Source organism: Xiphias gladius, chromosome 23 (genome assembly GCF_016859285.1).
Source record: "Xiphias gladius isolate SHS-SW01 ecotype Sanya breed wild chromosome 23, ASM1685928v1, whole genome shotgun sequence".
NCBI lineage: Eukaryota > Metazoa > Chordata > Actinopteri > Istiophoriformes > Xiphiidae > Xiphias > Xiphias gladius.
The window spans coordinates 15750779-15763561 of NC_053422.1; the positions used below are offsets into that span (position 1 = coordinate 15750779).

The following is a 12783-nucleotide window of genomic DNA, read 5'->3' on the forward strand; positions in this document are numbered from 1 at the left end:
TAAAAGTGTCTGCCAAATGAGTAACCGTATTTGTATTCTCAAACATTTAGATGTACGGTTACTTGACGTGCAGGACGATGCCATGGGATGATCAATATCATTAAATGTTAAATTAAAAAATGTATATGGCCTACCTCTAGAGACTCATCTGGTGGACCAAACACATCAGCAAAGTCTGATGGACTCTTCCTCAGAGTCTGGTCAGCAGGCAGCGTGTTGTCATTGTAAGATGTCACAAACTTAAAGTCACTGGTTCTAGATCCTGTTGTCAGGTAGGCGTCATAATTGTAAGCGCTGCGTAAAGTTCCTGTGCAGTCAACATCTGCGTAATTAGGAGGCAGATAAGCGCCGGGGATGGCGACTGCTCCGTCAAACAACAGTCGGGGCTTTCTCCTGCGACAAAACCTCACACCCAGGATGATGATAATGAAGGTCAGGAAAAAGGTGGACACGGACACCAGAGCGACGATCAGGTAAGAAGTCAGTTTGGAATTCTTCTCATCATAGGAAATATCCTTCAGTTCTGGCACCTCAGCCAAGTTATCAGAGATAAGTAGATACATGGAACAGGTGGCAGACAGAGATGGCTGTCCGTTATCTTTCACTGCCACTATGAGGTTCTGTTTCATACTGTCTGATTCAGAAATGTCCCGCTGGGTCCTGATCTCTCCGCTGTGGAGACCAATGGTGAAAAGTCCCGGATCGGTGGATTTGACTATATGATAGGACAGCCAGGCGTTCTGTCCGGAGTCCGCGTCCACCGCTATCACTTTGGACACCAGAGAGCCTCCGTGTGCAGCTTTGGGGACCAGCTCGGTCATGAAGGAGTTGCCCTCCGGGGCGGGGTACAGTATCTGAGGAGAGTTGTCGTTCACATCCGATATGAAGACACTGACGGTCACGTTGCTGCTGAGCGGAGGAGAACCGTTGTCTCGGGCCATCACGTGGACTTTAAAGCTCCTGAACTGTTCGTAATCAAACGACCTCGCAGCATGGATCACCCCCGTGTCTCCGTTAACGGACAGATAGGACGACACCGGGGCACCGTTCACCTCACCCGGTAACAGAGAATAAATCACTGTACCGTTTTGTCTCCAGTCGGGGTCTCGAGCAGTCACGGAACATAAAGTGGACCCGGGTTTGTTGTTTTCACTCACATATGCGCTGTAGGACTGTTCCTCAAACACCGGTGGGTTGTCGTTGATGTCGGCTACAGATAACTGAACGGTTTTAGAGGAGGACAGAGGTGGAGAGCCCTCGTCAGTGGCAGTGATTGTAATGTTGTAATCGGACACTAGTTCACGGTCCAGTTGTCCTGTGGTCACCAGAGAATAATAGTTTTTAATGGAGGGAACTAACTTAAAAGGGACATTTTGCTGAATGGAGCAGCGGACCTGTCTGTTATTCTCAGAGTCTCTATCCTGCACGTTAATGATGCCCACCTCTGTACCAGGTGACACGTTCTCAGGTGTGGGGTTAGTCAGAGATTTTAAATTAATTTCAGGTGGGTTGTCATTAACGTCGGAGATTTCAATTATTACTTTGGAATCTGAAGTAAGGCCATATCCATCTTTGGCGTCTACCCGCATTTCATACATAGACTCTTTCTCGAAATCCAAAGGCCCTATTAATTTTATTTCGCCTGTGGTGTGATTTAAAGCAAATACTCTTCTACCTGATTCTGAAACACGGCTTAATTCATACGTCACTTCACCATTTAGACCTTCATCTGCATCAGTTGCAGCCACTTTAACCACTACAGTATCTAGGGGAGAGTTTTCAGGAAGAATGGCTTCATACACTGTCTGGCCAAACACTGGAGCGTTATCATTAGCATCCAGGACAGTGACATGCACAGTTGCAGTGCCCGTTCTTTGAGGGGTGCCTCCATCTAGCGCTGTGAGCAGTAATCTCAATTCCTGCTGATCCTCGCGGTCTAATTCTTTATCCAACACCAGTTCTGCAAATTTACCCCCATCTGATTTTGACTGAACTTTGAGCACTAAATAATCGTTCGACTGTAATGCATAGCGCTGAACTGCGTTTTGCCCAATATCTATATCGTGCGCCTCCAAAACACGGTAGCGGGATCCCTTTATAGCCAATTCATTGATTTCTATTTTGATTTCATCTTTAGCAAAAACAGGTGGATTATCATTGATATCATGAATTTGCAGTGAAATGCGGTGCAACTCAAGAGGAGCCTCTAAGATCAACTCAAATGCAAGTAAACAAGATGCTTTTTCACCGCAAAGCGCCTCTCGGTCAATTCTTTCAGCTACAATCAAATCTCCGGTTTTAAGATTTATGTCACAGTACCGCTCACGGTTCAGCTCGCTGTCAATGCGGGCCTTTCGAGCAGATAATTTCCTCACGTTAAGTCCAAGGTCCCTTGCTATATTTCCTATGACAGATCCGGGTTTCATTTCCTCGGGAATAGAATACCTCACGTCTCCGTTACCGATGTGAAGAAGCTGAAGGAAGAAAGCAAAGCTGTACAGTAGGCCCGGTCCGGAACATCCATCGTGTGCCATTCTGAGTCAAGAATGAAAAAAATAGACTCTAAAAGGTTGAATGGTTATAATTATCCCCGTGCGAAAATGTATGCTGTCAAGTATAACAGTCACACACCAATTGGACTTGAAAACAGCGTATTTGAAGCAATAGTCGACCAAAGCACACCCAATGGTATAATTTGACAGGGAGAAGACCAAACCTACAGTAACAAAGCAGTATAAAGGGGTGGAGGAGTATTTCCTCTGCTGGTGAACAGCGACACTGTGAGTTCAATGTAATCTCTGCATGTGAAAGATAAATACTTAATGCACACAATGCACCTGTTTTCTTGTTCTTTTCATTGTATGTCGACAGCAACCCAAGCGGACAAGTCACGAATATTTAAGTCAATTAACAGTTATTTGAGAGTTTTACTACAGTTAACAAGCACATTTGCATGAAAAAAAAGCTCATAACAAATGAGTCCAATAAAAAGCCAGGAGCACCTTTCAAGACTAGTAGTTGACTTGGCAAGGAAACAAACAGCAGGTGGCCGATCGTCAAATCAGCGGATTTTAGGCTGGCCCAGACCAATTTATCTCTGGTTGCATAATTCAGTTATTATTCCGGGTAAATTCAACATACACAAAGAATTTCAGAGGTGACGGTACCATTGAGAAAGTGAAAGCACAAAAGTATTGGAGAGATGAACAGAAGCACTCATTTTAGAGCAGAGTAAGAAGTATAAAAAGATAAAGTTGCATAATGAGGGCTTGAATTCAAAAAACCATATACAAAGCCAATATTATAACATGAAAGACATTCAAAGCCTAAGGAAGTATAAATATTTACGAGAGCTAAAATAGAAAAACTAAAGTTTGATGTTATGCAATATGTTTGTAAATCTTAGAGAGCTACCAAGGTAATAATGGTGTATTCCGTGGTTGTGCACACATAACAGCCATGTAGGAATTAAATAAATAACCTTTAATTTGTATTAAGAATTAACTCTTTATAAAAAAAAGTGCCATTACAGGAAATCAGCAGTATAACATTGCATACAGGTGCCTCATCTGGATACATCGAAGGCAAGGGCACATTTACACCAAGGAAAAAGAGGCAGGTCTTAATGAGCCAAGGAGTGTTTATGGTTCTACTTTAGAAAACAATTTAAAAGGGGTCCCGCTGAGTACAGGATAAATAGGGGTCAGATCTTAAAACATGTCAGCGTGTTGTGACACCCTTCTAGCGTTACCTGGTGGAAGACCTGAGTAACCTCTCCACTGAGGAGAACACAAACCGTAACGAGACTGGCCTGTGGATTAGTTGGAATTTTACTATCTGTGCTACCAGGCTGGGTCATCAATGTAAACTGGTGAAACCAGTCTCTCTCTGTCTCTACTCTGGCATGGTTTATGCATCTGCTTAGATTTTATTTTGTGAAGATTTCCTTTATACATAGCAATACATGTGTTTCTCAATCATTCCATGCAAACAAGATTTTAACAAATTGCATACTTGATATTGTTCTATTTTAAAGGTAGATATTAGTTCATCAGTCTGTAGTTAAAGTCAAGCGGTCTCTTCTCCTTTCTCATTTCGTTCAGGTTGACTATGACAGAGTGGAACGTAGGATTAATCTGTGTGCTAACAGATGTTCATTGTAATAAAACGATCACAAAACCTGTCCAAAATCACCTCACGTGTCGACAGCGAAGACCATGGTTCTTTTTCAGCATAATACAGACCCATTTATATGCAAGGGCTTGATAACATGGTTAAGAAATTAGGTCTTAATATTTTTAAACCTTGATGAGATGGCCTTTTCAACAGATTTAATTTTTTTTTTCTCACATTAACCAGCCTTTCATAATTTTCATTGGACAATCAAAGATTTTAACCAACATTTTAAAATTCATTATTATTTTTTAATATATTTTGGAGAAAAAAAAGAAATCATGAGATCGGTACTTGCCTCTACTGAAATAGTGAAAAAGTGAATTCTGGTATAATAGCATATGGCTACAGTGTATTGTAATGTTGGTGCATATTATAATGGGACTGAATGTTTTGGCGGTACACAGTATGTAACAACTACTCCAACAACAGTCTCAATGAGATACTGTAAGTATTCCTCGTATCGTGGCGGTGGTGCCACATGGTAGTGCCATCAGTGAAACATCAGTAGCACAAAGTCTGTTTAGTGAAAACACAGAGTCGAGTCCAACAGTCATGGTCAATCGTAATCGATCGAAATGAAAAGCAAAAACACTGATTACCACAAATTATTACACTAATTACCAGTATACAAGCATCACCATATTCCTAGCTCAGAATACTGAATGTACACGGTTGCACTACTGTCACTGTTCCATCCAGTTAAAATTCAGCAGAGTGGCTGGAAGGAGAGCTGGACTAGACTCCTAATGCATAAATTATGTAGAAAAAAATTTAACTACGGGTGTAAAATAAATAAATGATTAAATAAAAGCAAATAAATAGCCACTGTGAAATGGTACCAACACACCAGTCCAAAGGATCCTCTAAATCTTCCAATGTCTATATAAAATCAGGGGTAGTTGGCAAGTTAAATATAAAAGAACGAATAAAGGTTAAACACCAATCAGAAAATCATAGGGCCTACCTCTAGGGACTCCTCGGGCTGACTAAATGTCTCAGCAAAGTCTGATGGACTCTTCCTCAGAGTCTGGTCAGCAGGCAGCGTGTTGTCATTGTAAGATGTCACAAACTTAAAGTCACTGGTTCTAGATCCTGTTGTCAGGTAGGCGTCATAATTGTAAGCGCTGCGTAAAGTTCCTGTGCCGTCAACATCTGCGTAATTAGGAGGCAGATAAGCGCTGGGGATGGCGACTGCTCCGTCAAACAACAGTCTGGGCTTTCTCCTGCGACAAAACCTCACACCCAGGATGATGATAATGAAGGTCAGGAAAAAGGTGGACACGGACACCAGAGCGACGATCAGGTAAGAAGTCAGTTTGGAATTCTTCTCATCATAGGAAATATCCTTCAGTTCTGGCACCTCAGCCAAGTTATCAGAGATAAGTAGATACATGGAACAGGTGGCAGACAGAGAGGGCTGTCCGTTATCTTTCACTGCCACTATGAGGTTCTGTTTCATGCTGTCAGATTCAGAAATGTCCCGCTGGGTCCTGATCTCTCCGCTGTGGAGACCAATGGTGAAAAGTCCCGGATCGGTGGATTTGACTATATGATAGGACAGCCAGGCGTTCTGGCCGGAGTCCGCGTCCACCGCTATCACTTTGGACACCAGAGAGCCTCCGTGTGCAGCTTTGGGGACCAGCTCGGTCATGAAGGAGTTGCCCTCCGGGGCGGGGTACAGTATCTGAGGAGAGTTGTCGTTCACATCCGATATGAAGACACTGACGGTCACGTTGCTGCTGAGCGGAGGAGAACCGTTGTCTCGGGCCATCACGTGGACCTTAAAGCTCCTGAACTGTTCGTAATCAAACGACCTCGCAGCGTGGATCACCCCCGTGTCTCCGTTAACGGACAGATAGGACGACACCGGGGCACCGTTCACCTCACCCGGTAACAGAGAATAAATCACTGTACCGTTTTGTCTCCAGTCGGGGTCTCGAGCAGTCACGGAACATAAAGTGGAGCCGGGTTTGTTGTTTTCACTCACATATGCGCTGTAGGACTGTTCCTCAAACACTGGTGGGTTGTCGTTGATGTCGGCTACAGATAACTGAACGGTTTTAGAGGAGGACAGAGGTGGAGAGCCCTCGTCAGTGGCAGTGATTGTAATGTTGTAATCGGATACTAGTTCACGGTCCAGTTGTCCTGTGGTCACCAGGGAATAATAGTTTTTAATGGAGGGAACTAACTTAAAAGGGACATTTTGCTGAATGGAGCAGCGGACCTGTCTGTTATTCTCAGAGTCTCTATCCTGCACGTTAATGATGCCCACCTCTGTACCAGGTGGCACGTTCTCAGGTGTGGGGTTAATCAGTGATTTCAGGTATATCACTGGGGCGTTGTCATTCACATCAGTTACATCTATTATAACTTTGGCGTACGAGGTTAATCCCAAACCATCTTTGGCTTTCACTCTGGTCTCAAAAGAACTTCTTTCTTCGAAGTCAATCAGACCGGTTACTCGAATTTCCCCCGTTTTAGGATCAATAGAAAATACATTTACATCATCATCAGACATGTGACCAAACTGATATGTCACATCTCCATTGACTCCTTCATCTGCGTCAGTAGCACTGACATTAATCACTATGGTACCTGGAGGAGAGTTTTCGGGCAGACTGGCTTTATAAACGGTCTGGCTGAACACTGGGGCGTTATCATTAGCATCCAGCACAGTGACGTGTATAACAACGGTACCTGATCTCTGAGGAGAGCCACCATCCAAAGCTGTGAGAAGCAAATTCATCTCTTTTTGTTTCTCTCGATCAAGCGTATTCTCCAACACGAGTTCAACCTTACTGCTATCAACAGCGAGAATAAAGTTGTCGTTCTTTTGTAGGTTGTATCTTTGAACAGCGTTTTGTCCTATATCTGCGTCATGGGCCTCCTCGATAGAAAAGCGGTTTCCCTTGTCTGCTGACTCGCTTATTTCCATTTCGATCAAATTTTCATTGAATTGCGGCGAGTTGTCGTTAACGTCTTGGATATGAAGAATTACACGATGAAGCTCCAAAGGATTTTCTAACACCAGATCTACTTTCACAACACAAGATGGTTTCTTGCCACAAAGGCTTTCTCTGTCAATTCTGTCTGATGTGATCAAATCCCCGGTGCTCAGATTCATGTCACAGTACCGTTTACTAGTTCCCTCAATATCAACACGGGCCTTTCGGGAAGATAAGGTCCTCAGATCAAGACCGAGATCCTTCGCTGTATTTCCAATAACAGACCCTCGTTTCATTTCTTCTGGAATAGAATAACTCAGGTCTCCACGAACGAGTTGCAGCGTTACAATAAAGGAGGCGAAGCAGAAGATCGGACGAAGCGCTGAAAATCCTTTGTCTCCCATCCTGACACAAAAAGCGTCCTCTGCTTGTGCGACTGAGTGTCCGGAACAAAAAATAAAAAAGCCTTATATCGGAAAAGAATCAATAATCCAGCAGTTAATGCCACCATGAAATATGTTGGAGGATTTAACTGGTTCTCCGGAAATTTACAAATGATATCCATGCAGTAGTAGTGGGTGGAGTGGTGTCTGTTCATTTTCTGTCAGCCAACAGCGACACCATGAGTCGCTTTTTACTGTCACACTGGTATAATGAAAAAATCCTACGTAGTCTCTAAACACAGGTCATATTCACTCATGGACATATTAACTGTGAATTGTGGCTTGAATAGCACCTCCTACAAATACACCCACTCACTACTGAATAGGGAATCTAACCTTTATATATACCGTATACCAGTATACAAGAAATGTTAACAGACAAATTGTGTGTGTGTGTGCGTGTGTGTATACTAAAACCACTTTGGTTTATTTCAAACAAACACGTGATCTATTCCTTGTAATTGGCTCAACTTTAGAGACCTCAGGTTTTGTTTACCTTAGTATACATTGAATCTCAATGGCATTTGGTTTGTGCCCTCAAAGGCCCTAAAACACATATGTTTGCTTTGCTTTAGCTCTATCAACATTTTAGTATATTGTATGTAGACAAAAACTAAAAAACATTCTACTTTTAACGCCTAAGAAAATGAAGGTGGACAGACTTTGGAGTGTAATACTTTAACATGTACCAACATTGTAAAGTCAAACTGTAAAATCAAACTGTGGGTGACTTTTCCATACTAAAACAATAGGCTGAGACAGTCAGGTATCTTAAATAATTCCACATACTCATTACCTATTAATGTTTATTACTAGTGTTTTTAGTAGAAGCAGTTGTTGTAGTGATTACACCTGTTCAAGGTCTGACAGCATGGCTTAAGAGAAAGAAAAAATATATATCCCATTGCTCTTGTATCTGAGCATCTGGGGACTGTTTCAGCACCATGGAAAGATACCTACAGCTTTGACAAGGCTGACAGAACAAAGATAATAAAAGCTATATTTGTCTACTAACTTGGGCCAGTGTTTTAGACTCTACTTTTATGAGTCCGATAAATTAAATAAAGTAAAAGGTGACTGAAAGTAAAACCCTAGATTTTAGCCATGGGCTAACTCGCATCTAAGAGCTGTGTTTCCACTTGACAGTTGCTAACAAGTGACCGGTTGTGACACAGGCTATTGACTGAAAAGAAATCGTTGTACACCGAAGAATGGAAAGCTTAAGATTGTTAAAAGTTTGAGCTAATTGCTTCATTTTTAAAAATACGGCTACATCATCAATCATCATTACACTGTCCTATTAAAATGCTGTAAAAATTGTTAAGTAAACCTTAAGTTCCAGGGTATCAGATGGAAGAGCCTAGGCTGAGAAAAAACTCATTGGTTGCGTATGTTTTAGTTTACTAAATAGCTGATATATAAATGCTTAATTCCATGATGATAGTCAAAAAGTAACAGGTTTCAGTAACCAAGAAACGTTATACTTAATGTTTGTGTTTGTTAATCTAGGCCAAACAAAAAACACCATCAAACTATCTTTAACGACCGCATTGATCAGTACGAGAAACGCGAAATAAAAAACAAGTGGTTCACAAACAGTGAAGAACTGATGGGTTCCATGGTTATGGAAGAAAATAGGTTATAAAGTTTTAACATTTACTGACGTAGTTTATAAGGTAGGTAATGAAAAAAAGGACATTTTCCAAATCACTGAAAAAACATTTCACTTCAACAAACAAGTAACGCTGTTGAATTTAGAAACAAAAGGAAAGCCGCAGACAGACAGACATTAAACAGCTCAACATGGAAGCAAAACTTCATCAGTCGTGACCGGTAAAATACATGGGTCGGCTCCTACCTCTACAGACGCGTCCAAGTCTTGAAACGGGTCAGCAAAGTCTGATGGACTCTTCCTCAGAGTCTGGTCAGCAGGCAGCGTGTTGTCATTGTAAGATGTCACAAACTTAAAGTCACTGGTTCTAGATCCTGTTGTCAGGTAGGCGTCATAATTGTAAGCGCTGCGTAAAGTTCCTGTGCCGTCAACATCTGCGTAATTAGGAGGCAGATAAGCGCTGGGGATGGCGACTGCTCCGTCAAACAACAGTCTGGGCTTTCTCCTGCGACAAAACCTCACACCCAGGATGATGATAATGAAGGTCAAGAAAAAGGTGGACACGGACACCAGAGCGACGATCAGGTAAGAAGTCAGTTTGGAATTCTTCTCATCATAAGAAATATCCTTCAGTTCTGGCACCTCAGCCAAGTTATCAGAGATAAGTAGATACATGGAACAGGTGGCAGACAGAGAGGGCTGTCCGTTATCTTTCACTGCCACTATGAGGTTCTGTTTCATGCTGTCAGATTCAGAAATGTCCCGCTGGGTCCTGATCTCTCCGCTGTGGAGACCAATGGTGAAAAGTCCCGGATCGGTGGATTTGACTATATGATAGGACAGCCAGGCGTTCTGGCCGGAGTCCGCGTCCACCGCTATCACTTTGGACACCAGAGAGCCTCCGTGTGCAGCTTTGGGGACCAGCTCGGTCATGAAGGAGTTGCCCTCCGGGGCGGGGTACAGTATCTGAGGAGAGTTGTCGTTCACATCCGATATGAAGACACTGACGGTCACGTTGCTGCTGAGCGGAGGAGAACCGTTGTCTCGGGCCATCACGTGGACTTTAAAGCTCCTGAACTGTTCGTAATCAAACGACCTCGCAGCGTGGATCACCCCCGTGTCTCCGTTAACAGACAGATAGGACGACACCGGGGCACCGTTCACCTCACCCGGTAACAGAGAATAAATCACTGTACCGTTTTGTCTCCAGTCGGGGTCTCGAGCAGTCACGGAACATAAAGTGGAGCCGGGTTTGTTGTTTTCACTCACATATGCGCTGTAGGACTGTTCCTCAAACACCGGTGGGTTGTCGTTGATGTCGGCTACAGATAACTGAACGGTTTTAGAGGAGGACAGAGGTGGAGAGCCCTCGTCAGTGGCAGTGATTGTAATGTTGTAATCGGACACTAGTTCACGGTCCAGTTGTCCTGTGGTCACCAGAGAATAATAGTTTTTAATGGAGGGAACTAACTTAAAAGGGACATTTTGCTGAATGGAGCAGCGGACCTGTCTGTTATTCTCAGAGTCTCTATCCTGCACGTTAATGATGCCCACCTCTGTACCAGGTGACACGTTCTCAGGTGTGGGGTTAATCAGTGATTTCAGGTATATCACTGGGGCGTTGTCATTCACATCAGTTACATCTATTATAACTTTGGCGTACGAGGTTAATCCCAAACCATCTTTGGCTTGGACTCTCATTTCAAAAGAACTTCTTTCTTCAAAGTCAATCACACCGGTTACTCGAATTTCTCCCGTTTTAGGATCAATAGAAAATACATTTACATCATCATCAGACACATGGCCAAAGTCATATGTCACATATCCGTTTAGTCCTTCATCTGCGTCAGTAGCACTGACATTAATCACTATGGTACCTGGAGGAGAGTTTTCGGGCAGACTGGCTTTATAAACGGTCTGGCTGAACACTGGGGCGTTATCATTAGCATCCAGCACAGTGACGTGTATAACAACGGTACCTGATCTCTGAGGAGAGCCACCATCCAAAGCTGTGAGAAGCAAATTCATCTCTTTTTGTTTCTCTCGATCAAGTTTATTCTCCAACACGAGTTCAACCTTATTGCTGTCAACAGCGAGAATAAAGTTGTCGTTCTTTTGTAGGTTGTATCTTTGAACAGCGTTTTGACCTATATCTGCGTCATGGGCCTCCTCGATTGAGAAGCGGTTTCCCTTCTCAGCTGACTCGCTTATTTCCATTTCGATCAAATTTTTTTTGAATTTTGGTGAGTTGTCGTTTACATCTTGGATATGAAGAATTACACGATGAAGCTCCAAAGGATTTTCTAACACCAGATCTACTTTCACAACACACGATGGTTTCTTGCCACAAAGGCTTTCTCTGTCAATTCTGTCTGATGTGATCAAATCCCCGGTGCTCAGATTCATGTCACAGTATCGTTTGCTAGTTCCCTCAATATCAACACGGGCCTTTCGGGAAGATAAGGTCCTCAGATCAAGACCGAGATCCTTCGCTGTATTTCCAATAACAGACCCTCGTTTCATTTCTTCTGGAATAGAATAACTCAGGTCTCCACGAACGAGTTGCAGCGTTACAATAAAGGAGGCGAAGCAGAAGATCGGACGAAGCGCTGAAAATCCTTTGTCTCCCATCCTTAGAAAAAAATGCGTCCACGATTTGTGCGAATGATTGTCCAGAAGTAAAAAAAAAAAAAAAAAAAAATCTAAAACAGAGTCAATATTCAATTATTTTACAAAAGCGAGCAGGAAGGAAAATCGTCGTGGAAACAAGGGATTCCTCTGAGAAATTACAAGTGATTTTAATGCAGTAACAGTGGGTGGAGATGTTTGAACTGCTGTTGTGCTAGCCCACAGCGGCACCATGAGCCGCTTTTCAGTCTCTACAAGTGCAAGCAAAGTTCTCGACAAGGCATAAACCCGCCTTATCCTCACCCTCACTGTGTGCCACATATGAAACATAAATGCTACAATCTAATGGATTATGTTCAAACAGAAATAAGTTGTTGAATCTCACATTTTTATTTTATTTTACTGGCGTTATATCTATTGTGTATTGACTTGGAGACAAAAAACGAAGTATCATTAAAACTTTAAGACTTAAGAATTAGATAGATTTCACTGATTAAGTTTGATAGAAATACACCTTTCAGCACCACAGATGAACTACAGCCTCAGCTTATTCAATAAATATATGAACTATATTCATTATATCATACAATAATGTGCATGTTTTATGATAATGTTACATGTATGAAGTATGGATTAAATCGAATCACAAACAGTATCCATAAAAATATTTGTTGCTAAAAATCTTATTAGTCGGGCATAGTTATTAATTTAAAGCTTTCTTTATTTTTTGTTACAAAATAATCATGGTAAATACATCCCTGATGGGACAATTTATAAATAATTACATTATGATTATTATTAGTAGTAGTAGTAATAGTAGTTCAGTAATTCAGAAAGTATGTCTAAAAGAGAAAAATAAGTTTCCAGTTGTGCTAGTTTCAGGACCATGGACAGAGACACCAGAATGATCACATGGAATGGGAGGGTTTGTTCTACAAATATACGACTGTTCTTCTGAGTTAACATTTTGTGTCAGGTC

The 12783-nt window shown here is 42.2% G+C and overlaps 1 protein-coding gene across 2 annotated transcripts in view; it reads right to left on the reverse strand.

Moving 5' to 3' along the window:
- Positions 1–12783, reverse strand: part of LOC120785775 (protocadherin gamma-C5-like) — a 230444-nt gene that overhangs the window by 213228 nt on the left and 4433 nt on the right. Inside the window, exons 3-4 of one of the 2 annotated variants that reach the window (XM_040120705.1) lie at positions 9423–11808; positions 7367–7557 (exon numbers count right to left, since the gene is read on the reverse strand). In XM_040120705.1, the coding sequence (XP_039976639.1) occupies positions 7465–7557; positions 9423–11808 (2479 nt within the window). In that variant the 3' untranslated portion in view covers positions 7367–7464. Of the gene's footprint in view, positions 1–7366; positions 7558–9422; positions 11809–12783 lie in introns of those variants that run through there. The other variant, XM_040120698.1, reaches the window with a different exon arrangement.